Below are 23,481 nucleotides of genomic sequence, written 5' to 3'. Positions count from 1 at the left end.
CCTAACAGTGGATGGCACTGTTGACCTGGTGGTGGTGTTGCATAACAAAAGAAAGAGAAATGGGTAAATGGGCTATGGGGGCATTCAAAGTCAACACTGACAGAAGGAGAGGACTCAGAGCGGGAGAAGTTTCCCCCCATGGTTTTGCTGTCTCCTCGTGTCTCAGAGCCCTGTGTAGGCTGTAACTGTTTTACATTTCCTATTACTCGTTCTTTGAAGTTAATTATAGCAAAATTGACATAGGGGAGATTGGGGTAAGTTTAGCCATTTTTTACATTTAGCATCACTCAGTCAACTATAGTATTCTTTACAACAAAGATATCTACATATGTTTCAGGATGTTGTGTATCCCAGGAAATTATCAGAATTCATGTAAACATTACAGTTTAAAAACATAGCTTGTCCAAGAAAAGTGGTCTCTTGGCAAAACTTACCCCGCCTTGCATTATGCCTGGGAAGAAAAGGTTTCAAATTGCTCAACTTCCCATTGGCTCAACATCTTAAAATGAGCTACTTTGATTTAGACACAAGCAATAAATTCATTTGGCTTGGAGAAAATCAAGCTTAACACTTTTCCATATGGTTTCTTCCTTCACAGACTCCATGAAATGATGACCTCATCCTAAATATTTTTTCAAATTATTCATTTTGTGTATGGTTTCCTAGACACAATGGTGGCTGCTCAACAAGCAGCAGCAACAGACAAGAACTAAACTCAAAAGAGTGCAAAAGAAAGAACAAATAAAAAATGTATCATATATAGGCCTCTTCCTTGTTGAATGCCATGACATGACTCCGATTGTTCTGTGTCTTCCACAAAGGCTTCATTCTAATGGTAAAACGACACCATTTCCTTCACACTTTTATGACAGCGCAAGGACAGAAGAAAACAATTCAATTAAATCCAACCGCGGAAATAACAGTGTCAAGGAAAAAAACAGGTCCTCTTTGTATCTTCGGGGGAGGGATGATTTCTATGTGGTGGGCATCCTTTTGCTGATGTGGAAGAGAGAGAGACAGCATCCCTCGGGCTCTCTCCTAGCTGTGACTGTCCCCAGGGCTGGGCACAACTGCTGTGCTGTGTCCCCCATGCTCAGAGGACATCATGCAATAAATGAGTCCAACAGGAGGGTCTGACAGCATTTATGCCCCAAAAGCCCACTGCACCAACTACAGAAGGTGGGAAGCTATATAGTCTGTAGTGTTATTGCTCTGTCAGGCTGTTATCAGCCTATAAAACACTTCATTCCAAGGTTCTGTTAAACACATGCAGCTGTTAGGTTTTATGTGGATGCTTAGTGTTCACAGGGGACAGTGGTACAGCTCTGGAATCTGGTTATGGGGACGGGTTGACTAGGGTTATCAGACTGAGTCAAATCTGTAGACAACATGCTCTTAATGGATCCCCAAGCACTGTCTGCTTATCACCTGGTGATTTAATGACTGACAAAATGGGAAGTGGCTGTCATGGGTCCCACAGAAGAATCGTTGCTCATTACTTATGGTAACACACACAATCCAGGGTTTCATTAGACCTGCCAACAGCAACAGTGTCCGTGGGGCTCTGTCTGCTCCATCGGTCTCTTAGAAACTCTGAGCTTTAAGGGGCCGTTAGTAGTTTGGAAATGTGAATGCCTCCTCCTTTTTCAATATAGGCAGTATGCAAATTCATACTGTAGGCTACTATGTGCACTCATATGGCCTTATGAAAAACCTTCTGGGGACTCAATATTACATTGACAAATTAATCTCATCAAGAAGCAAAATACTGTAATAAAAAAGGATCTGAAAACAGAGACTGAAAGGGAAATGTAACACTCCATGTTGCAGTTCAATCTGTAACACCAGGGGCTTGTGTTTAGAACACTGAAGTCATATGTTGTAAGCAGAGAGTGGATGCCAATCAACCAAATGGTGGCTGGTTGTATCTATGAGGGTGCACCTCAAGCATGCCTACTTAATAATGTGTGAAAGTATGTAAATGAGTCTAAAATGGGAAAATGTCTGCCTATATGAAGTTTTGCAAATTCATTCTTCAGAATATTACATTTTCCTAATAATTATCTCCCATTGTCCTGTACAGCATACTAATGTGGGATTCTGTGTTTTACATTATAGCCATTACCATATATATATATGATTAAATATTATCTGATGTTGGCTGTGTGAAGTATCTGCATTTGTGCACTTGAGCATCATCATGAGATTAAACAACTGCTTGTTACATCTACTTGCCTGTTTGTGTGTGTGACAAGAACTGAGTAACATTGTGTGACCTGCATGTTGCAAAACTGTATATAACAGCCCAGCAGATGCTTTGTCCTTGTGTTTGTATGTAACAATATTGAGCACATGGTGTGACTTGCTGTATCTTACAAAGTTGTGGTTAATCAGGTATAGGGAGGGGTGGTCATCACGAGGTTTAACTGAGATGGAAAAATACTGAACAACACAATAGCAGGAACTGAGCAACTGTTGTAACTAGGCTGCGATACCAGAACAGTAAGAATCTATACATCGACGGAGGGAGGACTCCAAGAAGCGCCAAGAGGCAGGGACCAGCCTGAGCGCCTGCGATAGCCTGAGCAAGTCTAAACCACGCTCAGCCTCTACTGTGATAGGCCAACAGACGGGATGGAACTATGTCTATCACAGTATAAGAACACTGTTTACGTACATCCTGTCAGTTCCCTGTTCTGCCCTGCGTGGTATTACAGTGAGCCCGTATGTACGAACGTTGCATTTGCCATTTATTGCTTAGTTAATAAAAAATATATAGTATACAATCGGTGACTCATTGTCATATTTATCCTGATACCAGATTCGAATTTACGCAACTCTAACACTAATCAGGTAAAGAAGTGGGATGTATCAGGTCAACTGTAGCTCAGTTGGTAGAGCATGGCGCTTTGGGTTCGATTCCCGGACCACCCATATGTAAAATGTATGCACACATGACTGTAAGTCACTGGATAAAAGTGCCAGCTAAACGACATATATTATGATATTCTGTATATTATATACAGTAGTATTATACTATATAGTATTATTATATTAAATGGGAGATGGCTATTGTGGACAATGAAACAAAAATGTGCTGTAATGCAAAAGGTTTTTCCATGAACCCTGCAGCACCATGACAGAGGTAAGATAAGAACACTGTTATTAGGGGCTATTAGAGGCTAGATTCTCACAAAACGAATGACTCTCTAATGGACTATTATCAAAGGCCAAATAGAGGTTGCTTATATTTGGCCTGTTTCACTACATGTACAGGTGGGTAACCTGTACGAGTGTGAAATGTGTTTTTTGCATATCCCAACTACCCCCGAGACACATACCTTGCTTGCCAACCCATGTACCATACCCAGCAGTGCTATAACATATGTCCATTTAACATAGAACACAGCTTGTCCACAATTTACGTCATGGCCTATGAGCATAGAACACTACTGAATAAAAGGACATAAATTGGTCTTGCAATTTTACAGTCTAATTGGTCTGCGTATCTAAGCATAACATTTTGTGTTTTATGCACCCAACAAGCAGAGAGCAACGAAGCCTCCTGTACTCAACAGACATTCTGGGTATTAAAGAGTGGAGGTACAGTGTGAGTAATCATGGGCATACCCTGACTAGTGGGTCTGGGGGGATTCAGATAGGAGGCTTAAAGATCAAATCAGCTGCTAATGTGCTAATGAACATTTCAATCAGTCTAGCCTACTTATAAAAACAAATTTTAATACCAACCCTCAATGCTTTGTACAGATAGGGCTGTCTCCCATCATGCATTGGTTGAGTTTGCATTGTGTGGAAAGGTTTTTTGTCAAGGGTGAATGAATGCCTAGGAAACCGTTAGAGGATTTAAAACGTTATATGAAAAGGCAGATTTATTTATTTTCTCTAACAATCAGACAGACCCCACACCATTCAGCGTCAATGTAAAAAGATCACACCTCAGATTTGGGTTCTTTGTTGCTCTCTGAATCATGCCTCTATCAACGCTTGGTTGATTGTCTAATGGTTTAGAGGCACAGGTTACATCATGTGACAAGGGTTCAAATCATCCAGGGATATGAAAGGATATGTGAGAAATGTATTAGCTAAGGCTTACATGGATTCAAAGTGGGCTACATTTGACAAATTCATTTCACAAACCCATGTACCATACCCAGCAGTGCTATAACATATGTCCATTTAACATAGAACACAGCTTGTCCACAATTATGTATCTATTCATTTCCCAAATGAATTGGGTTCCTAATTGAATAGGGTTGTGTGGATCTCCTTTCTAACCAACAAAGGGAAACCATGAAGGAGAGAGCATACATAGAGTCACAATCATTTTCATCACACCATGATCTACCTCCCAAGCCGAGTATGAGGCTGAATGGCATGATTTCAGTCACTAATGTTTCAAATGGCTTTGGCTCACACAGCTGGACATTTCAGAGCTCTTGAATGGATATGTCTCTGTCAGACGTTTTCATACCGAAAACCGGGAGTCAATTTGATTGTGTATTAGGAAGGAAGGCCTCTGTTCTTATTCATTGTGAAAACTTGCCTCCATCCAGTTAGATGGAATTAATTGGTGCCAATCAATGTTCCATTTAAACTGCGCGTGGTGTCGCGCACCTCCTACAGGACTGCTGTGCAGAAGAAATGCCAGGTCGCACAGAGACGCAAGAGATTGAACTTCACTGATTTCGCCCCATTTGTTTAGACTATATAGATCAACGTGTTTTCTGTGATCGAATAAACATTATATCAGCAAAACAAATCTAACTTTGCAAGATTTAGTCTTTGATTTTCTGGAGGGAGAGCCAGAGCGCAAAGGAGTAAAATTATATTGGCGGGGGTAGGCCACGAGCGGTCTTTCAATCACGCGCGATTGAATGCCCTTTTCAGATCAGAGCGCAGAGCCGCGCATGTGCACATTTGTTGATATTCTTTGATGGTTAGCGAGTTATTAGACCAGTTATAGATAAGTATAGGTCAGCCATGGGGAGCTACTGCTTCCTACAAGAGCACAAAACATGTAGGCTACATTTCAAGTAATCTTTGAAAAGCCAGTCAGGTAAAAAGCTTACGTCTTAATTAAAGGGGCAGTGTTGTATTTGACGCAGGCTTGAATGTGCAAATAAGCCAATAGGCAGAGAGGTAGCCTACATTGTCTAATTCGCTACATGGTAATAATAATTACTGTTATTTTGTAAAGTGGTTTCTTGCATCATACAATACAATGCCATTTACAGTCACCTATTTGGCCCATGGTGTTACAGACCCTAGTAAAAAATCATGAATCAATGCCAAGCCCTTCATATTGTAAAAACGTTCTTAAAAGTCTCATACAATGTAGGCCTGCATTGAACACCAAATATAGGCTACATTATAGAAATTACAAGCTATTTCCATGTAAAAAATGTTATGTGATTTGATCCATTGGTTTTGTTGGTAGGCTTACATTATGCTCAAATAGCCACAATAGCCTATTGGCTACTGTCTAAAACTGTAAGTGTACAGCCTCAGTGTTCACTGTAAGTGCGCGCCAGAATTTGCATAAAATTCTCACAAGGTTCAAGTTTCCGCTCACAAGACCTAAAATTTGCTCAGTGCCCCAAAACATTAGAGGGAACATTGGTGCCAATAAGTCCTTTTGCTTGAGATTGAGGCCTGCAGGTTTCATCTAATGCCTATAGGCCTAGTGGGATGTACCCAACAGACGGCGTGTGATATGGACTCATCTCAACAGCAGACCAGTGGGTCAAAGTAATGTTTACTGATTCAAGCGTTTAAAATCACACAGGTTAGTTCATTCCTACAAAGTATTTTCTGTGCTACAGCTTCATTATGCTTCACCTTAGATTCAGATGGGGATCGTGGCCCTTTCTGACAGTTTCTCTCCATTTTGAGACGGGTTGGGGCATCATTTTCAAGTGAATAATCTTACATCTTCAGGGAAGATTAGTTTTATCTTGAGGGCAGAAGAATCTTGTCTTTGGAGAGTAATAATTCATCTCTCGAGGGGATTATTTCATGTTCTGAGCCGATTCAAATACTTTTTTTTGTAACAAGATAATACAATTAATCCCTGAAATAATGAAACAGTTCCATGGTTATTTCATATTACCTTGAGGTAAACTCTTCTTAGCCTATGTCTCCCACGGCCCCACACAAAGCCGCTAGCCTAACTTTTATTCAGTACTGTTCTATCACTGTGAAATAGAAATAACATTGTTCCACTTCACCTGTGTAGTTGTAGGCTACAATCTACTGCAAACCAACTTTTTTACGACACATTCCTGGACTTTAGCCCCTCTACATACGTAGCCTGTATAAAGAGAAAGGAAATTGCTGTAGTAAGCTTCCATGCCCCCTGTCACTTGTCAATGGATTGGGTTTGATGTCATCTCTTACAATAATCATCAAAAGTACCCAGCGGAATGGTAATGTTCTTTTATGAAATTATACCTATTATCTGCTCCCTACATCTGGAGAATCCAATATGCCAGCCGCATATGTAATCCCAAGGAAGACGACATGCTATATTTCATACAATATGGCTGTCACGTGATCTTAAGGGACTTGTGCCATTAGGCTACCTTCAACAGCCCTGCACTATACAAAACCCTCACATATAATGTATTTAGTTTAGCCTACAATCTGTATAAGAAGGCAGCTGTAAAATAAAAAAATAAGTCTGTGCAACTGGCAAAAATATTATTTTCCCTATTATCGTAAAATATAACATAGCTTTGCTCCAAAACCAGCAATCAAAACAGTGTCAGCCTGCACGATTACACAACAGTTAGCCTAACAGAGGTAGGCAGTATTCTCTACTATTGGGATAGAATTTGGAAGGCAGTAGAGTGCACTTGCCCCTCTGGGCATTCATTCTCTGACAGACAGTCATGAGCAGCAGAAGGAATAACAAAAAGATAAGGAAGATGCGGTATTGTAGCTATCAGCACGGATCCTCCAACACACACTGACACGGTGCCCTTCAGGTCTGTTCACCACTGCTGAGGAAGTTCTCAACTTTTCCACTGCTAGTTATGTGACTGAGGAGTTTATCTATTCCTCCTGTATATAAACACTGACTCCCAGCAGAGCGCGAGACATTGCTCTACATTCACTGCCACTGCAGCTTGGGCTCTGTCACTTACTATGAAGCCTCCTGTTTTTCCCGGTGCTGACAGACCTGGGAAGGGAACCTGTGTGCTGGTTGAGAGCAGAGGAGTGAGCCAATTAGAGGTGTTTGTCTGGGGAGCAGGAATTGTTAAAGACGCACTATGGGAGATTTCCCTCCGGTACAGGGGTTTACACTCCTTCCTGAGACCCTTCATTTCTTAAAAATAGGATACTTAAATAAGCTGTTATATCTTTTTGCGACGGCTCATTAATCATTCTAACAGCATAAAACTCAACAATGTTTTTCCATGTTATTCTAATTTGACACCACGCTGTAGCAAACAAGGGCCTCCTCTGCTAGAGCAGAAATGGAAGCACTGAATCAAACTTGAATGAAACATTGCCATGACAGAGTGTATGTGGTAAGGTGGCTAACTTGTTGGACTAATTCAAAGTAAAACAATATCTCAAAACATGTAAACACCTGCAAACAGATTGGGAGAACTGGATTGTATGCTGAAGGGTCTTTTCTTTCAGAGAAAGTGAGCTTTTGGATTCCTTCCACATGTCTCATTTGCCTAGGTAACAGAGCAGCAGTGTTCTCTAGTGGTGAAAGAAGTGAATAGCACCACCAATTATAAACATTAAACACACTGCTTAAATATTAGGGATGCTTTCTCTTTCTAACAACCTTCGGGCAAGTCACATGTTGTTCACTATCATGGAACAATCACATTGTGAAAGGAGAAACTTGTTGAGCTAAACAGAGAACTAAGCCTAAGGTGACAGTTCTGTGTCAAAATGATGACTTTGTGTCTTAAAACCCTGATATACCTACTTAAGTCTAGGTTTAGGATATAATTTAGCAACTAAAATGTTCAGTGTGACAAAACAATGTAATTTAACGCCTGCCAGTGTTAGAGAAGCCATTGCACAACATACCCATGTCTTTTCTTAACCGCCAGTCTGTCAAAGTCCAGGATTGTCCAGCCAATGGTCACGTTTTCTGTTAGATTTGATTGAATTTGGAGGTCCTTAGGCACAAGTCCGGTTCTGGGTAGTCCAGTAAGTTCACGAAACCAAGCTACAGAGAAAGAGAATAAAGTGAAAGTCAACCCACGTTTAACATCAGAGTCTGTTTGCTGGTCAATGTGTGTGCTGTGAGATATGAATCAGCTACATTTCCCTTTACCTGGGATAATGATTGGCTAAAGTGCACTGAAAAAAAATACTGAGCTTTTACACACAATGCAAGTACAAACTTGAATCTCTTTTTGTAATACATTTCAAAATGCCAGGTTCATTGCACCAGGTTTGTCTTATCTCTCAGCCATGCTGTCTGTATCAGTCAGAATCTACAGTAAATGTACTCAGAGACAGGACCCTGGCTTTAGTAAACAGCAAAAGGCTACTTGAAAGTCAGACCACCAGACCATATGTACAGTAGACATTCCTATAATATGAATTTTAGGGGTATTAATGATGTTATGTACTATGACAAATCTGAGGTCATGGGAAAAAATGCATTTTGTTTATTAAATTCTTGAACATCAAATAGTTCACTAAAAGAATGTTCACTCAAAATGTACTTATAAAGATACTGATAGGTTGGCATAGGTATAAAAAGAAAAGTATATTTGAGAGAGATAAGACCATAGTCTCATTGAAAGACTGATGATGATGCTGGTCATAGGGTATGAACAGGTTAATTCTGAGAGTTCAGTGGGTCTGACTTTTTCTAGAAAGACTAGGTAGGGTTTCCCTTTCCAAACACAAATACACACGTCCTTCGTTTAGTGGGTGGCTGTCTGTCGGTCTACCTCAGTCAGAATTGTTGAAATATAAGGTAGGGGAAACTATTCTGAATCATTGAACGTTCATCTTTTAAAATTGCACATAATATAAATTAATGTACACTTTATAGTAGATTTGCATATTTTAGTCATGAATGTTTGCAGTAAATATTTTTTTGTATTTGTAGTATTGAAAATAGGCCTAGGCATTGTCTATAATATTGATCTTAAATTGGTTCATGTCAAATCTGAATAATCTGAGTACAGAGGTTAATTGATTGGCTTTCAGGGAGGACTTAATATGTGAGAAAATACATGTTTATTACAAAGATAATAAGCATATTAATAGTTTTAGATAAGGAGAACCAACATTGAGCTTACTTCCTCTGTTCTCTTACCCCCAGCTGTTATGCACACCATTGTGCTACTGGTGTTGTCGGTACTGGGGACATCACTCGTGTTGCCAGACCCTGACACAGGGGGAGAGAAACCTACTGAGGAGTCCATTCCTTGTTCCAAGGGCTGCACCTGTCTACATGACGACTACAGTCTAGAGCTCAATGTCTACTGCAGCGCACGCAACTACACCCAGGCCCCCTCTGACGTGCCTGTCTCCACTCGCTCCCTCTGGCTGGATGGAAACCTGTTCACCACTCTGCCTGCCACCGCCTTCAAGGATCTCAGCAACTTGGATTTTCTGAATCTACAGAGCGGTCAGCTGGTGTCCCTTGACTCCCAGGTGTTCAGAGGGCTTAAGTCGCTAGCTCACATCCACCTGGAGCGCAACCGCATCCGTTCGTTGCCAGGCACTATCTTCCAGAACACGCCTAACCTCGCCTCGCTTAGTCTCCATAACAACCAACTGTCCCGCATTGAGGAGAAGTTGTTTGCTGGCCTCTCACATATGTGGCTTCTCAACTTGGGGTGGAATTCAATAGCAGTGTTGCCTGAGACTGGGTTCCATGACCTGCATGGCCTGAGGGAGCTGGTGCTGGCTGGAAATAGGCTGGCTTACTTACAGCCACAGCTCTTCCAAGGTCTTACCGAGCTGAAGGAGTTGGACCTCACTGGAAATTACCTGAAGGTCATTAAGGCTAATGTGTTTATGAAGCTCCCCAAACTGCAAAAGCTTTACCTGGCCCAGAATCAGATAGTGACGGTGGTACCCAGAGCCTTTGTGGGTATGAAGTCCCTCAGTTGGCTGGATCTCACAAACAATAAACTTTCAGCGCTCCACGATGAGACTTTCCTTGGTCTTCACAGCCTCCATGTGCTGCGGCTCTCCAACAATTCCATCAGTGGACTAAGGCCCAGAACATTCCGTGACTTGCAGTATCTTGAAGAACTGTGTCTGAGCTACAACCGGATCCAGGCCTTGGGGGACAGGATCTTTGAGGGGCTTGGGCACCTGGAGGTTCTAGAGCTGGAGCACAACCAGGTGCAGGAGGCCCGGATGGGCACCTTCATGGGCCTCTCTCACCTGGCTGTCATTAACCTGTCTGGCAGCTGTTTCCGCAGTCTTCCAGACCAAGTGTTCAAAGGTCTCGCCAAGCTCCACAGTCTTCACCTGGATAAGGGCTGTCTGACCAGGGTCACGACCCAAGCTTTCATTGGACTATCGGGTCTGCGACGGCTCTTCCTTCAAAACAACAACATCTCTGTGGTGGAGCGCCAGAGCTTCGTGGAACTCTTAGGCCTACAACAACTAGACCTGAGATTCAACAAGCTCGAGGTCTTAACCTCCCACACCTTCTACGGCCTGAAGAACCTGGACTATCTGCTGCTGTCCAGCAACCTGTTCCGTCAACTTCCCTCTGAGGCCCTCATGCCCTTGAAGCATCTCTCGTGGCTGGACCTCTCAGCCAACAGGCTGGAGATCCTGCACAATGGTACCATGCAGCTGCTGCCCAGGCTACGCTATCTAAACCTGAAAGATAACGTTCTTAGCAGCATTCCACCAGATATCCCAGACACCCTACACCAACTGTGGCTGACAGGGAACCGTTGGAAGTGTGACTGCAGTGTCCTTCCCCTTAGAGACTACAGCTTGAGGAGACCGCAGACGGTGCCCCGGCAAGTGGAAACCCTAGCTGAGGGAGAGGAACCCCACACTGTTGTCACCATCTACAACAATATAACATGCAACAGCCCTCCAGGCTTGGTTGGCCATGACCTGAGGGATATCAGCAACGAACATTTCAAGAACTGCTGAAGGGGTCAAAGACGCCAGACATTTGGAAGACAATCATATCTAAATAATTGTTATTAGCCTACAATTTTCCCTGTACATTCAATGATTTAGGCTATATTAATAATTTCTCAAAATATGTAATGTAACAAATTATTTTTGCTACGGAGGTAATTATGCCCTACATGTTTCAAGTATGTAGCTTTTGCATCATACACTTTTAGTTAGTTTCATATTTCATGAAACGTTCATTAAATCAGTGCACACAAAAAAAAATGCAAGTAAGCCTACTAGAATACACAGTGTACAGTACAGTACTCTTTTAGGACATGTTTCAAAGCAGTCCACCTTTGAATGGGTGACTATTAAACGCATTCGTTGAATAAACACAAGTCATGTTTGTTTTTGTCCTCTGAATAAATATTTAAGAGACAGATTTGCTCAACAAGGAATTGGTCACACAACCAAATATAGATATAGGCCCTAGGTAAACAATAACCGCCTTTACAAATTAAAGGTGCAGAGGCCCAGCTATTGAGGTGGGCCATATGTGTACACAAGGCAAACACTTCCTCCTGTACCACAATGGGCCAGAACTCTAAGCAGAGGGAGAAGTAAACTTTCAGGGCCTACATTAAACGACACTGTAACGTTTTCATTTTGAAAAAGCGGGCAGGAGCAATTTTACAGCAGCCCATTTCCAACACAGCTCTGACTGCAGGATTCATAGACCGCAGAACTTGAACGGTTCATACATTACTTAACTCGCAGTCGATCACAGATGTTGACATGTTCATGTTGACCATCTTTCCCCAGGTCCCATCCCTTCTGCACTGCAACACGTGCTCCTCCATAATTTATATGCGCTCCTCACTCTCTTGGTTCAGTTGTTATGGTAACCAACAGTTTGCTAGATGTTGTTAGCAGCTATTTAACTTTAGCTAACTTAGTGTAGCTGACTGCTACTGCTTTCACATAAGAGTGGTATATCTTGATGATTATAGATGCATTAGTTTATGTCAATATGGACACGGATCCTTCAACGCGTTGGAATGCTCTTTGACAGCTTCAAACCCGTCCATTGATTCAGATGAGTTTGATTACTGCACTTAGTTAACTAACAACAAGTGCAGCAGTAAGACAACGTTAGCTAGCTAGCCCTATGAAAAGACCTTAATTTGTATGAACTTTGCTACTTACTTGCTGTTCTACTAGAGTTGTTTATTTGTTTTTGAATTGTGTTTGCCAGAGTAAATCTAGATAAATGTATCAAACGTTAGCTGAAATTTGGCTAACCTTACAGTTTGAAAATTAAGAAGACATATCCATCTTTCGGCGACCAGTAGCCCTTCTTCCTAAACACACAGAGGGCTTAGGGTGTCTTGTCATTGGAGGACTCTGAAATAGAGGTAACTTTAAGTAGCTAGGTAGCTGAGCAAGTTTACACCAATTGCTGAAGAGACCCAGGCAAGGTTACTGTGTGTGTATCTGTGTGTATCCAAAACAGGAGCTTCAAATATCTGTGGCACAGTCACAACTGTGTTGGACAGAGGAGACCGTTTGCCCACATAGAGAGCCTACAACTGAACCCCATGGAGTTTATCAAGCCACTGAATTAGCCCAGCAGGGCACCCACCAGGAGCCCAGTCCCATAGGTAATAAGGTGAATGAGATATGCAGCCATGACTCTATTAGAAATGCAGCTTGGGCAGGAGGCCATCCATGCAGCGATGTTCCTGTGGAGATGAAAGGGGACACCCCAGCGCACCACGGCCATGGCACACTAAACAGACAAAAAACAACTGAGTCCACATCGCCACACACTTCACATAACACAGCTTGTGAAGAAAACACATTGTCACTCAATGCTTTGAGAAAGACACAGAGAACAGATCCAAATGGCTCTATGAAAAAGCCACTACAAGATAGTCAAACTGTTTTGTCTTTTGAGGTGAGTTTAAGTTTCCTGTTATAAATTGAGAAGGTACTACATAATAACTCATGTATTTGTTGACCTCTGGACATTTTTATTCTGCAGTTAGATAGATACTGGTGAAGTTTTATGTCCTACAAATCAGTACCTTTGTGTTTTTACCAGCCACTGGCGCACTGGGATCTGGACCAGATTCTTCTGACTCTTCAAACAGATGGACTCTTTTTAGGAGGCAGTGTGTCTGACGAACCTATGGAAGTACAACCAGGTAGACAATAGGGTAACTCTAAGGTATCACTGATATAGCTACTGCTGAACAACTAGTAGATGTAGAGTAACCAGTGTGCACCTAGCTTGTCATTCACACTCAATGCTATTATCATAATGATGTCATCAATTCATTCTCAATTTGGTCACAGATGGAGACAATGTAAGGTCACAGGATACTATATTGGAGAGGCGGGCTGCTTTCTGTAGGACACAGTCATGTGGAGATGCTGAAGAGAAAAGAGAAACTGCGCCAGATAAAACCTCTGGTGTGCCTCAGAAAGCACCTGTCCAACATCCTACCAATTTCAGGTAAAATATATCATCAAGTTGTGTTGGTTTCACATGATTATGAAAAATGTAATTAATTAACATGAACGTTTTGTTTACTGTCCAGACAAAATGGTGGATGGAGAAAGTCTTTCAAAGGGATGGCATTTGAGTTAAAGCCAAGCCGCCAGGAAGCGCCCCACCATTTATATTGATTTACGTAACCCTGAGCCTCCCGCGAACACAACCAGACCATGTAACAGCACTTCATCACAATCCATGAAACGGACCAACCTCAACCTACACGACAAAAACCAATCTGATGAGAAAACAGACAGAAATATACGGTCTGGTTTACTGAATGGAAAATAGTAAATATTGCCTTGAATAACTGACCCATTGTAAAGCTCTAAACATTATTACATAGGGTTGTAAATATACTATAATGGCTCTGTGGCTGTGAACTATGAATTCAGTTGAACTCCTTCCTGAGTTCATGTTGTTTTTTCTTCTCCCAGGGAAGTAACTGGAAAGAGCCTGTTACTCAGAATGTTACGCGAGGCGAACAGAAACAGGAGAGAGCCGGACAGGAAAGATCTAGTTCCAGCAGATTCTACATGCAGAACCCCCAGAAGAGTAGCCTTGAAGGACAAGCTGCCTGAGGCTAACAATGAGATAACATCTCTGCTTCCAGGGGTGGACAACAAAACCACATCTCCCACAATGAAGCGTGTCCAAAACTGGCCGCCAGTTGAGAGAACACCTGCTATTCAGCATTGTGTTACTACCGGGCAGCCAAAGAAACAAAGGTAGATACGATATTCATTTTAGGAGACTTTGTCTCAGATACTGTATCTTGAATCTTAGTCACAGTGGCTCACACAGGAGGTTGGTGGCACCTTAATTGGGGAGGACGGGCTCGTGCTAAAGGCTGGAGTGGAATAGTATCAAATACTGTACATCAAACACATGGTTTGATGCCATTCCATTCGTTCCGTTCCAGCCATTATTATGAGCTGTCCTCCCCTCAGCAGCCTCCACTGGTGGCTGAACACCTGTTTTGTGACCTGTCAGTGACCGAGAGCAGAGAGCAACAGAAACAGAGAGCACAGCGCCAGCAACAGCTCCAGAAACAGCTGGAAAGCTTTAGACCAACAAGGTCTGCCGGAGACAGGGAGACTGCCGCTTGAGAAGACTGATGTTCTTTATGATACTGTAAGTCCATCTGGAACAGAGACTCGGTGCTCACAATTCAATAGATCTCCACTCAGTCTTCTTTGTCATTGTCATAAATTGAGCGCTACCCCTACATGTATAATCTTTTTTTTTTTTTTTTTCAGGAGGCCTCTCACCTACAATCAGTTAATACTCTGCCTGCTGATATGGAGGATAAGGAGTGCTAGCTGTTGACTGTATGCCTCTCCAGTCCAGGCCTGGTAGCCAGCAGCAGTCATCATTGGAAAGCACCAACAGTGGAGTCAGCCACAACCAAATCCCATATATACAATGCTCGGGTTGCTTGGTTTTTGTCTTTGGTGAATATTTATTTGACTAGTCCTTGACAGCGTCATTCAACTGAGATCATCTGATTATTTTTACTCTGTTTGAGATGGAGTCCATGTCTTACTGAGGCCTCTAACTTGTTAGGTTGGAGCACCAGGCTGAGGGCGGTGATGACAGGGCTGCTGTACCTTTTTGGGTGGCTGGCCTACAGCAGCTGTGGACAGAGGATGGACTGGCTCTACACATCTGTGCTGTGTCCCACGGAGAGGGCCTACAACTTGTCCGAAAACCCCGGGTGAGAAGAATAAACATTGAGATCCTTGTAAATTACTTATTATTAGTAGTAGTATTCAAATTCCTAATTCTATGTGAATGCACCCAAACATTTCCTCTTTTCCTCCACCACCTTTTCTGCAGTTAAGTGATTTTCCCTTTTCTTCTTCATAGATGGGTGTGAATAAGGGTCATAGTGTGTTCCAGCAGCGTGTCTGCAGGTTGCTCTCTCAGACCCCACTCAGAGCCGCCCGCCCATTGGCTGCCGCAGCTCAGGAGCCTATTAGACCAACAGGCCTATCCCCCAACCATTCACATACCTGCCTCCTGCCTGGACAGATTTATCTCTGTCAACTCTGACAAAATGGTTGGTAGTAGGTACAGGTGAATGCTTAGAATCTGAGATTGACTTGTTGATGTGGATGTGTTCCCTGTAATGTGCTGTATCTTTGTCCTGTGTCTCAGGCTGTGAAGAGGAACTTCGGTCTGAACCCAGGCTTCTACTGGCAGACTGTGGAGACTCAGGAACTCAGCTGTCAGAGGCCTGAGACCATGTGCACGCACACAGAGGTAAGAACATGTTATGTCTCAGCTGTTCCAAAGCTCCTTGGTATCATCTAACCTCAGTGTTAATACCCCATGATCATGACTGTTGGTATAGGATGAGGAAATCAACCATACAGTTTTTTTCTTCTTCTCCTTACAGATAGCTGTTGCTCTGGGATACACTTCTTTGTTCCTGCATCCCCTGGTGGTTCACCACAACCTCCAGCTTCTCCACAACTCAGGGTTGTATGTTTGTTGCCTCCGCCTCCTTTACTCCTTCTGGCCTTCTGACCAACAGCGCCGGTAAACGTCTATCAACTAATGAACTTCTATTCTGTTATATTCTTATCTAGTTTGCAGATCTTCAGTGGCCTAGACTGGAATGATTCAGTAAGTTATAGTAAGTCTGTCTCTGATTCAGGCAGAGTATCCTACGGGCAGGGAGAGGATGGGGCCGATCAGCCAGTCCTTGCCCTGGCTGTCCGAGAGCCTCATGCCCACACCGTGTGGCCGGATGTAACAGGCCCTTCAGACCCCCTGCTGGCTAGGAAGACCGCCCCGGCATCCATCAACGCCCTGCATTACAGCAGCAAGAACTTGCCCCTCCTCTACTCCCCTCGCCTGGCCAGCAGTGTGCACAGGGAACTGATCACGTGGTTCGCAGGGAGAGTTCCAGGAAATAATTCCCAGAACCCTGACCAGGCTCCAACTGACAGGTGTGTTTGTAGTCCATATTACTACTAATAATGATAATTGATTTAACTTTTATAGCGCTATACCTTACATAAATTTGTAAGTCGCTCTGGATAAGAGCGTCTGCTAAATGACTTAAATGTAAATGTAAATAAAGAATCTCAAAGCGTTGTAAAGCAACAACAACAAAAAAACAAGCAATTTAAAAAACAACATTAATCATCATGAGTAGATGGAAGGTCAAGAGACTGAAGGTTTACTCAGTAAATACGGATTGATACATTTGTTTTAATCTTTTTGGGCTATATATATATATATATATATATATATATATATATATATATATATATATATACACACAACACAACACTAACAGTAGTCAAAGTATTTCACAAAAAACATGATTTTCTTCCAACACTCTCAGCTCTGCCCCTGGTGATGGAGAGGGAAGCAGCCCCTATTATTTAACCAGGTTCTCTACCACCCTGTGTGCTACTGTTAAAGGTAACTCAGAAACAAGTACACACTTGAGATGTCAGAGTTATGGCTTAATGCTTTACCCTAGTCTAGATCCCAAGTACAGTAGTTGGAAGTTTCAAAATGTCTTACTGTGGATCTGACTCTTCCCTTCCCACCTCATAGTGGACGTGTTCTTGATAGTATCCCCAGCGGTGGCGCCATGCTGCTACAGCCGGGTTCTGTCTGTGTGTGAGGGCAGAGGGTTCAGTCTGAGGGGGGTCCAGAGGCTGCAGCTCCCCACCAAACAAACCCAGGCACTGGGACTCACCAGACAGCAGGTAACGATCCCACCTCCAACACACTGTCTCCAGATCAGTCACACCACACTGAATTGACAGCAAAGTGCCTGAGAGGAGCTGGCGAGATCAATGTTGACTATGCCCTTAAAAGTTTGTCTTTCTCTTTGACAAGGTGTCAGTGTTCTGCAGTCCGCCCACTGTTACTGGGGATGAGAAGAAGGTTGAGCTGTCTTCCCACTGCCTGGTCTTACTTCTGAGGAGAGAGAGTGGCCTGCGTCACTGTGCCAGCCTGCCTGCAGGTATAGCACTTAACCTATAATACCTAATATCTCTGCTTCTATCACCTCAAAAGTACACTGAGTGTACAAAACATTAGGAACACCTTCCTAGTATTGAGTTGCACGCCCTTTCGCCCTCAGAACAGCCTCAGTTCGTTGGGGCATGGACTACAAGGTGTTGAAAGCGTTCCACAGGGATGCTGGCCGATGTTTACGCCAATGCTTCCCACAGTTGTTCCCACAGTTGGCTGGACGTCCTTTGGGTGGTGGACCATTGATACACACGGGAAACTGTTAAACGTGAAAAACCCAGCAGCGTTGCAGTTCTTGACACACTCAAGCCTGGCACCTACTACCATACCCCATTCAAAGGAACTTAAATCTTTTGTCTTGCCCATTCACCCTCTGAACGGCACACATACACAATTAATGTCTCAATTGTCTCAAGATTTAAAAATCATTCTTTAACCTGTCTCCTCCCCTTCATCTTCACTAATTGAAGTGGATTTAACCAGTGACATCAATAAGGGATCACAGCTTTCACCTGGATTCACCAGGTCAGTCTATGTCATGGAAAGAGCAGGTGTTCATAATGATTTGTCCACTCAGTGTCTATCCTCTCCTCTACAAGTATGCCCATCTATTTGTGATTATTCCATGTTTAGGTGTTCCTAATCTTTTGTCCACTCAGTGTATAAAGAACATGTCTTCCCATTTGATGCTTATAGGCACTTTAGAGGTATTTGAGCTTGTGACATCAATGTTCAGTCTATTGACACTGATTCCTCTTTTTGTCAGCCCTTGTGAAAGAGTTGGAGACACAGAGGTTGTTGGGATGTATCCACATCAGACTGTCAGATGAAGGAAAGCTGGACCCGAGCAGCTGCTTTCACATGTTGCCCTACAGAGAGAGCCTGCTCCATAGCATTGGTAAGGGAAGAGTTAACACAGTCTGTCAATGATGACCCCCTCCCTGGCTTCCTGGTCTAATTGAGTTTATGTTCATGCTTGATTCTCAGGTGGGCGTATGTGGGCCGTACCCAACCCCTGCAATGTGGTGTTGTCCAATCACAGGTGTCCATCCAACCCAGAGCTGGAGCAGGTGGTGGTGCTTACGCTGGCTGGAAGGGACCTGCTACACAGGCTCTGGACAGGGGACACAACAGATACTTTACCCCACATTAACCATTGCCACAACACAGCCCATGTAATTAAATATATTTCAAATGTATAATATTATTCATAATTCCAATATTGTACCTGCAATTCAGCTGTAGCACTGAACTCCTCACCTACCTAATGCTCTGCATTTCTCTCCTTTCTACCTTGTTTCTCCATCAGGCGATGTCGGGGAGGAGGGATTCGAGCTGCTGGCCATGAAGTGGCTGCCCACATTATCTCGGCAGCAGGCGCGGGAGGTGAGCCCCTATGAGGTAGGTGACCGGCTGTGGCCGGAGGAGGGTGGACGCCTTCGCCACCCTACGGTGGCTCCTGCCATGGGACTACCTCGGGAACCTGAACATACTGTTGTCTCCCACTCCTGAACTGGCCTTCAGACAAGCATCCCTCTTCTTCTTCCTGGGAGACATGATCCCTGGTAAAAACTAGTCAGTGCAAGCTAGGTACTATTTCACTACTACCCTATATCTGGGGCAATCATGTCAAGGATAGCTGGATCTATGTGGATTTTCTCTCATCTTCAGATCACAGTGTGCGCCCATTACTGAAGTTCCTACCCCCACCTCACATTAATCTAGCTGGTATGTGTCACCTGGTCATCAGCACATTCAAACGACTCTCTCACCCACCTCCCTTCTGACTTGTGTTTAATGTTCCTTACAGGTTCCCAGCGTGAGTCATTGTTAAACTGCATGGTGCAGGGTGAGTTTAGAAATGGGTTTATTTGGATGAACTTTGACCTTTTAAATAACATGATGTAATGTAGGACGTTTTATTAAACATTGGTTACTTGCAAAGTCGATTACTTCAACAATGGTTACAAAAATGTACAAAAGTTAAAAATATTTAAGCACCTTATTTGCCACTCTTGTCTGTTTCCATCAGGTCCCCGGCTGCTGGTCAAACTGTTCATGTTCAAGCCTGGAGTGTGGAGCCATGCTCTGGGGAAAATCCTCAGCAAAGTCCAGCGGGTGGCTTCACTGTGGTGGGCCTGCATGTGCTGGTTCTGGACAATACCACAGCTGTGTCACTGGCATCTGCTGCAGAGAATCAGGCAACTCACTTATTCCTACCTACCTAAACCAGGCCAGTGGACAGATTGTTATATAGTTTTTAATGCATTGGCTCAGCTCAGTTTTCCTCTTGTGTTTTCCTCTAGGACCCCTCTGCTGTAGAAGCGCATGTCCAGTACTTGAGCTCTGGGCCTTCCCTGGCTTTGTGCCTGCAGAGGGAGAATGCTGTGAAGAGGCTACTGGACGTGCTGGGACCTGAGGACCCTGCCCAGGCCCGCGCTCAGGACCAATTCCTCTGGAGGGAGGAATTACTGTTACAGCTCAGACCATCTACACAGCGGCATCTATGGTCAGTCAGTGCCCCTCGACCCCGCACGATACTGGGCCACCTTCCAGGCCCTGCCAGACAACATAGATCAATCAGTTACAGAGTGACTGAGACTGGCTTTGGAATAAGGCTTTAATGTTTCAGATGTAATGTTAGTAGCTCATGATGAATTATATAATATTATGTTGTAGGATCGAGGAGCTATCAGAGAGCTGTTCAGGATGTGAAGAGGCTGTTCCCTCAGGGCCTATGCTGCACAGAGACCAACACCATGAGACAGGAGCAGGTACATCACAGTGCTACAATAGACATGATTTACTATTCCTAGATGTATAGCCGTCTCATATGCCCTGTGTTAAATAAGGAACACATTTTGTGTCTGTTGTCACTCACTGTTCTGTATCACAGATACCCAGTGTACACTCAGACCATTTGGCTTGTCTGGTCAAATGGTCAGACAAGCCATCTTATGGCTTCTGGACTGAATGGAGGTGAGGTCTAGTTTTGAATGTTTTAGCCTAGCTGAATCTTTAGTTGTTGAATCGCTTATTTACTAGTTTTATGTGGATACAAAACGGGTCCCTTAATCATTGACTTTTTATTGGGATGTTGCCTATGATTGGTCTGGGGCAATTGTTGTTGTGTGTAGTTGATGTGGTATCAACAGCAATTGAACTTTGTAAACGTGGCCGTTTGTGTGTGGGTGTCAGCAGGACCCTCGATCCGCAGTGCTCTCTGCCAAACCACCTGCCTGCTGCTGCCCTCCAGTGTACTGGGCCCAGCCCCCATCCACCTGGACCTGCTTGAGCATCTGCTGAGGACAGGCTGCACCTGGTGGCCGGGAGGATGAGTGCCCTGGACGAGAACCAGAGATGTCACATAGCTGAGACACTGATGCTACCCTCTGAGGGATGGGAAGGTGAGGAGTGGGTATCTGCTATGTCGAAGGAGTTTGATAGTTGCGCAATAGCAGCATGCAGTGGTCACTCACTGTAACACTCTGCCTGTGGCATTGACTATCTCCTCTTTAGGGCTTGAGGGCCCTTGTCTTATCGTTGTTCTACAGAAAGATAACACTGACCTGCTTTGACTCCATGCTTGAAAGGTAAAGAAATAGGCTACTCAAACATGTACCGGTTAGTGTTTTGCATTTATTCTTCTTTGCATCATAATGGAATGCATAGATTAATATGCTATGGTTTATTTATTTTTGCACTATAGTACACTGTTCAAAAAAATAAAGGGAACACTAAAATAACACATCCTAGATCTGAATGAATGAAATATTCTTATTAAATACTTTTTTCTTTACATAGTTGAATGTGCTGACAACAAAATCACACGAAAATTATCAATGGAAATCAAATTTATCAACCCATGGAGATCTGGATTTGGAGTCACACTCAAAATTAAAGTGGAAAACCACACTACAGGCTGATCCAACTTTGATGTAATGTCCTTAAAACAAGTCAAAATGAGGCTCAGTAGTGTGTGTGTGGCCTCCACATGCCTGTATGACCTCCCTACAACGCCTGGGCATGCTCCTGATGAGGTGGCGGATGGTCTCCTGAGGGATCTCCTCCCAGACCTGGACTAAAGTATCCGCCAACTCCTGGACAGTCTGTGGTGCAACGTGGCGTTGGTGAATGGAGCGAGACATGATGTCCCAGATGTGCTCAATTGGATTCAGGCCTGGGGAACGAGCGGGCCAGTCCATAGCATCAATGCCTTCCTCTTGCAGGAACTGCTGACACACTCCAGCCACATGAGGTCTAGCATTGTCTTGCATTAGGAGGAACCCAGGGCCAACCGCACCAGCATATGGTCTCACAAGGGGTCTGAGGATCTCATCTCGGTACCTAATGGCAGTCAGGCTACCTCTGGCGAGCACATGGAGGGCTGTGCGGCCCCCCAAAGAAATGCCACCCCACACCATGACTGACCCACCGCAGAAAGCAGAACGTTCTCCACGGCGTCTCCAGACTCTGTCACGTCTGTCACATGTGCTCAGTGTGAACCTGCTTTCATCTGTGAAGAGCACAGGGCACCAGTGGCGAATTTGCCAATCTTGGTGTTCTCTGGCAAATGCCAAACGTCCTGCACGGTGTTAGGCTGTAAGCACAACCCCCACCTGTGGACGTCGGGCCCTCATACCACCCTCATGGAGTCTGTTTCTGACCGTTTGAGCAGACACATGCACATTTGTGGCCTGCTGGAGGTCATTTTGCAGGGCTCTGGCAGTGCTCCTCCTTGCACAAAGGCGGAGGTAGCAGTCCTGCTACTGGGTTGTTGCCCTCCTACGGCCTCCTCCACGTCTCCTGATGTACTGGCCTGTCTCCTGGTAGCGCCTCCATGCTCTGGACACTACGCTGACAGACACAGCAAACCTTCTTGCCACAGCTCGCATTGATGTTCCATCCTGGATGATCTGCACTACCTGAGCCACTTGTGTGGGTTGTAGTAGACTCCGTCTCATGCTACCACTAGAGTGAAAGCACCGTCAGCATTCAAAAGTGACCAAAACATCAGCCAGGAAGCAGAGGAACTGAGAAGTGGTCTGTGGTCCCCACCACTCCCCAATTGGGGGTGTCTTGCTAATTGCCTATAATTTCCACCTGTTGTCTATTCCATTTGCACAACAGCATGTGAAATGTATTGTCAATCAGTGTTGCTTCCTAAGTGGACAGTTTGATTTCACAGAAGTGTGATTGACTTGGTGTTACATTGTGTTGTTTAAGTGTTCCCTTAATTTTTTTGAGCAGTGTATTTATAGAGGTCTAACCTTGCCAAAGTGGGGAAAATGCTAATTTATCCCAGCACTGAAAAAAAGTAAGCTTGTTCTAACTGCGGAAACATTGTGTTGTAGTACCAAATAGTGGCAAAATTGACCCTTATGTTTAGTTAACAGGATCAAGTGACCTCGATTAAAAACAGATTGTGGTGAATGTCTATGAAGAAAGCACCATTGATAACAAGCACCTCTGAGAACATCTCATCTGTTTTGGCTCTAGGCATTGCAGCTGCTGTGCTATCTATTTGATGTCCTTTCTCCTGATAGTCATCATGCCATTGTACCACAGTAATCTGAGTGAACCTTAATTCTATAGTGCATTACCAAGAGGGCCAACCTATTTCTGGAATTCTGAGCCAATCTTTGATTATAATCCATTTGATACATTCCAATACTGTATAAAGAAAATATTTATTTAATTGGTTGTAGTAAGAAACCTTATGTAACCCCCCAAAAGAAAAAAAGGCTATTTTCATGTGAAGAAAATAAATGCTGGTTCATGTTTCAGTTATTGCAAGATTATACTTGTCATGGGGC

The 23,481-nt window shown here is 43.7% G+C and overlaps 2 protein-coding genes, 1 long non-coding RNA gene and 1 pseudogene across 4 annotated transcripts in view; 3 read left to right on the top strand and 1 right to left on the bottom strand.

Annotated features, from left to right (window-relative positions):
* LOC115110345 (submandibular gland secretory Glx-rich protein CA-like) overlaps positions 1–8,312 on the bottom strand; it is a 59,139-nt gene extending 50,827 nt beyond the window's left edge. The window contains exon 1 of the mRNA XM_065010121.1: positions 8,074–8,312. The gene's annotated coding sequence lies outside the window, so the exon portion shown is untranslated. The remainder of the gene's footprint in view (positions 1–8,073) is intronic.
* The window catches only part of LOC135564660 (uncharacterized), a 529,018-nt gene that overhangs the window by 192,775 nt on the left and 312,762 nt on the right, over positions 1–23,481 (top strand). The window lies entirely within an intron of this gene.
* Positions 6,357–11,546, top strand: LOC115110343 (insulin-like growth factor-binding protein complex acid labile subunit). 2 transcript variants are annotated; one of them, XM_029635922.2, is made up of 2 exons: positions 6,357–6,446; positions 9,329–11,546. In XM_029635922.2, the coding sequence occupies exons 1-2, from the start codon at positions 6,404–6,406 to the stop codon at positions 11,134–11,136; spliced, it is 1,851 nt and encodes a 616-aa protein (XP_029491782.1). In that variant the 5' UTR covers positions 6,357–6,403; the 3' UTR covers positions 11,137–11,546. The 2 variants fall into 2 exon arrangements, with proteins under 2 accessions (XP_029491782.1, XP_029491783.1); XM_029635923.2 differs by lacking the exon at positions 6,357–6,446 and adding an exon at positions 8,888–8,977.
* LOC115109943 (dynein axonemal assembly factor 8-like) lies at positions 12,377–23,455 on the top strand (annotated as a pseudogene).

This window comes from Oncorhynchus nerka, linkage group LG26, assembly GCF_034236695.1.
Source record: "Oncorhynchus nerka isolate Pitt River linkage group LG26, Oner_Uvic_2.0, whole genome shotgun sequence".
Lineage (NCBI taxonomy): Eukaryota > Metazoa > Chordata > Actinopteri > Salmoniformes > Salmonidae > Oncorhynchus > Oncorhynchus nerka.
Note: the sequence above shows the minus strand (reverse complement) of the source record. Positions and strands in the feature narration are given on the sequence as shown.

Coding starts and splice junctions, on each gene's coding strand:
- LOC115110343 (XM_029635922.2), top strand. CDS start 6,404: ATGTCATCTCTTACAATAATCATCAAAAGTACCCAGCGGAATG. Junction 6,447..9,328: donor CAAAAGTACCCAGCGGAATG/GTAATGTTCTTT, acceptor TCTTACCCCCAG/CTGTTATGCACACCATTGTG.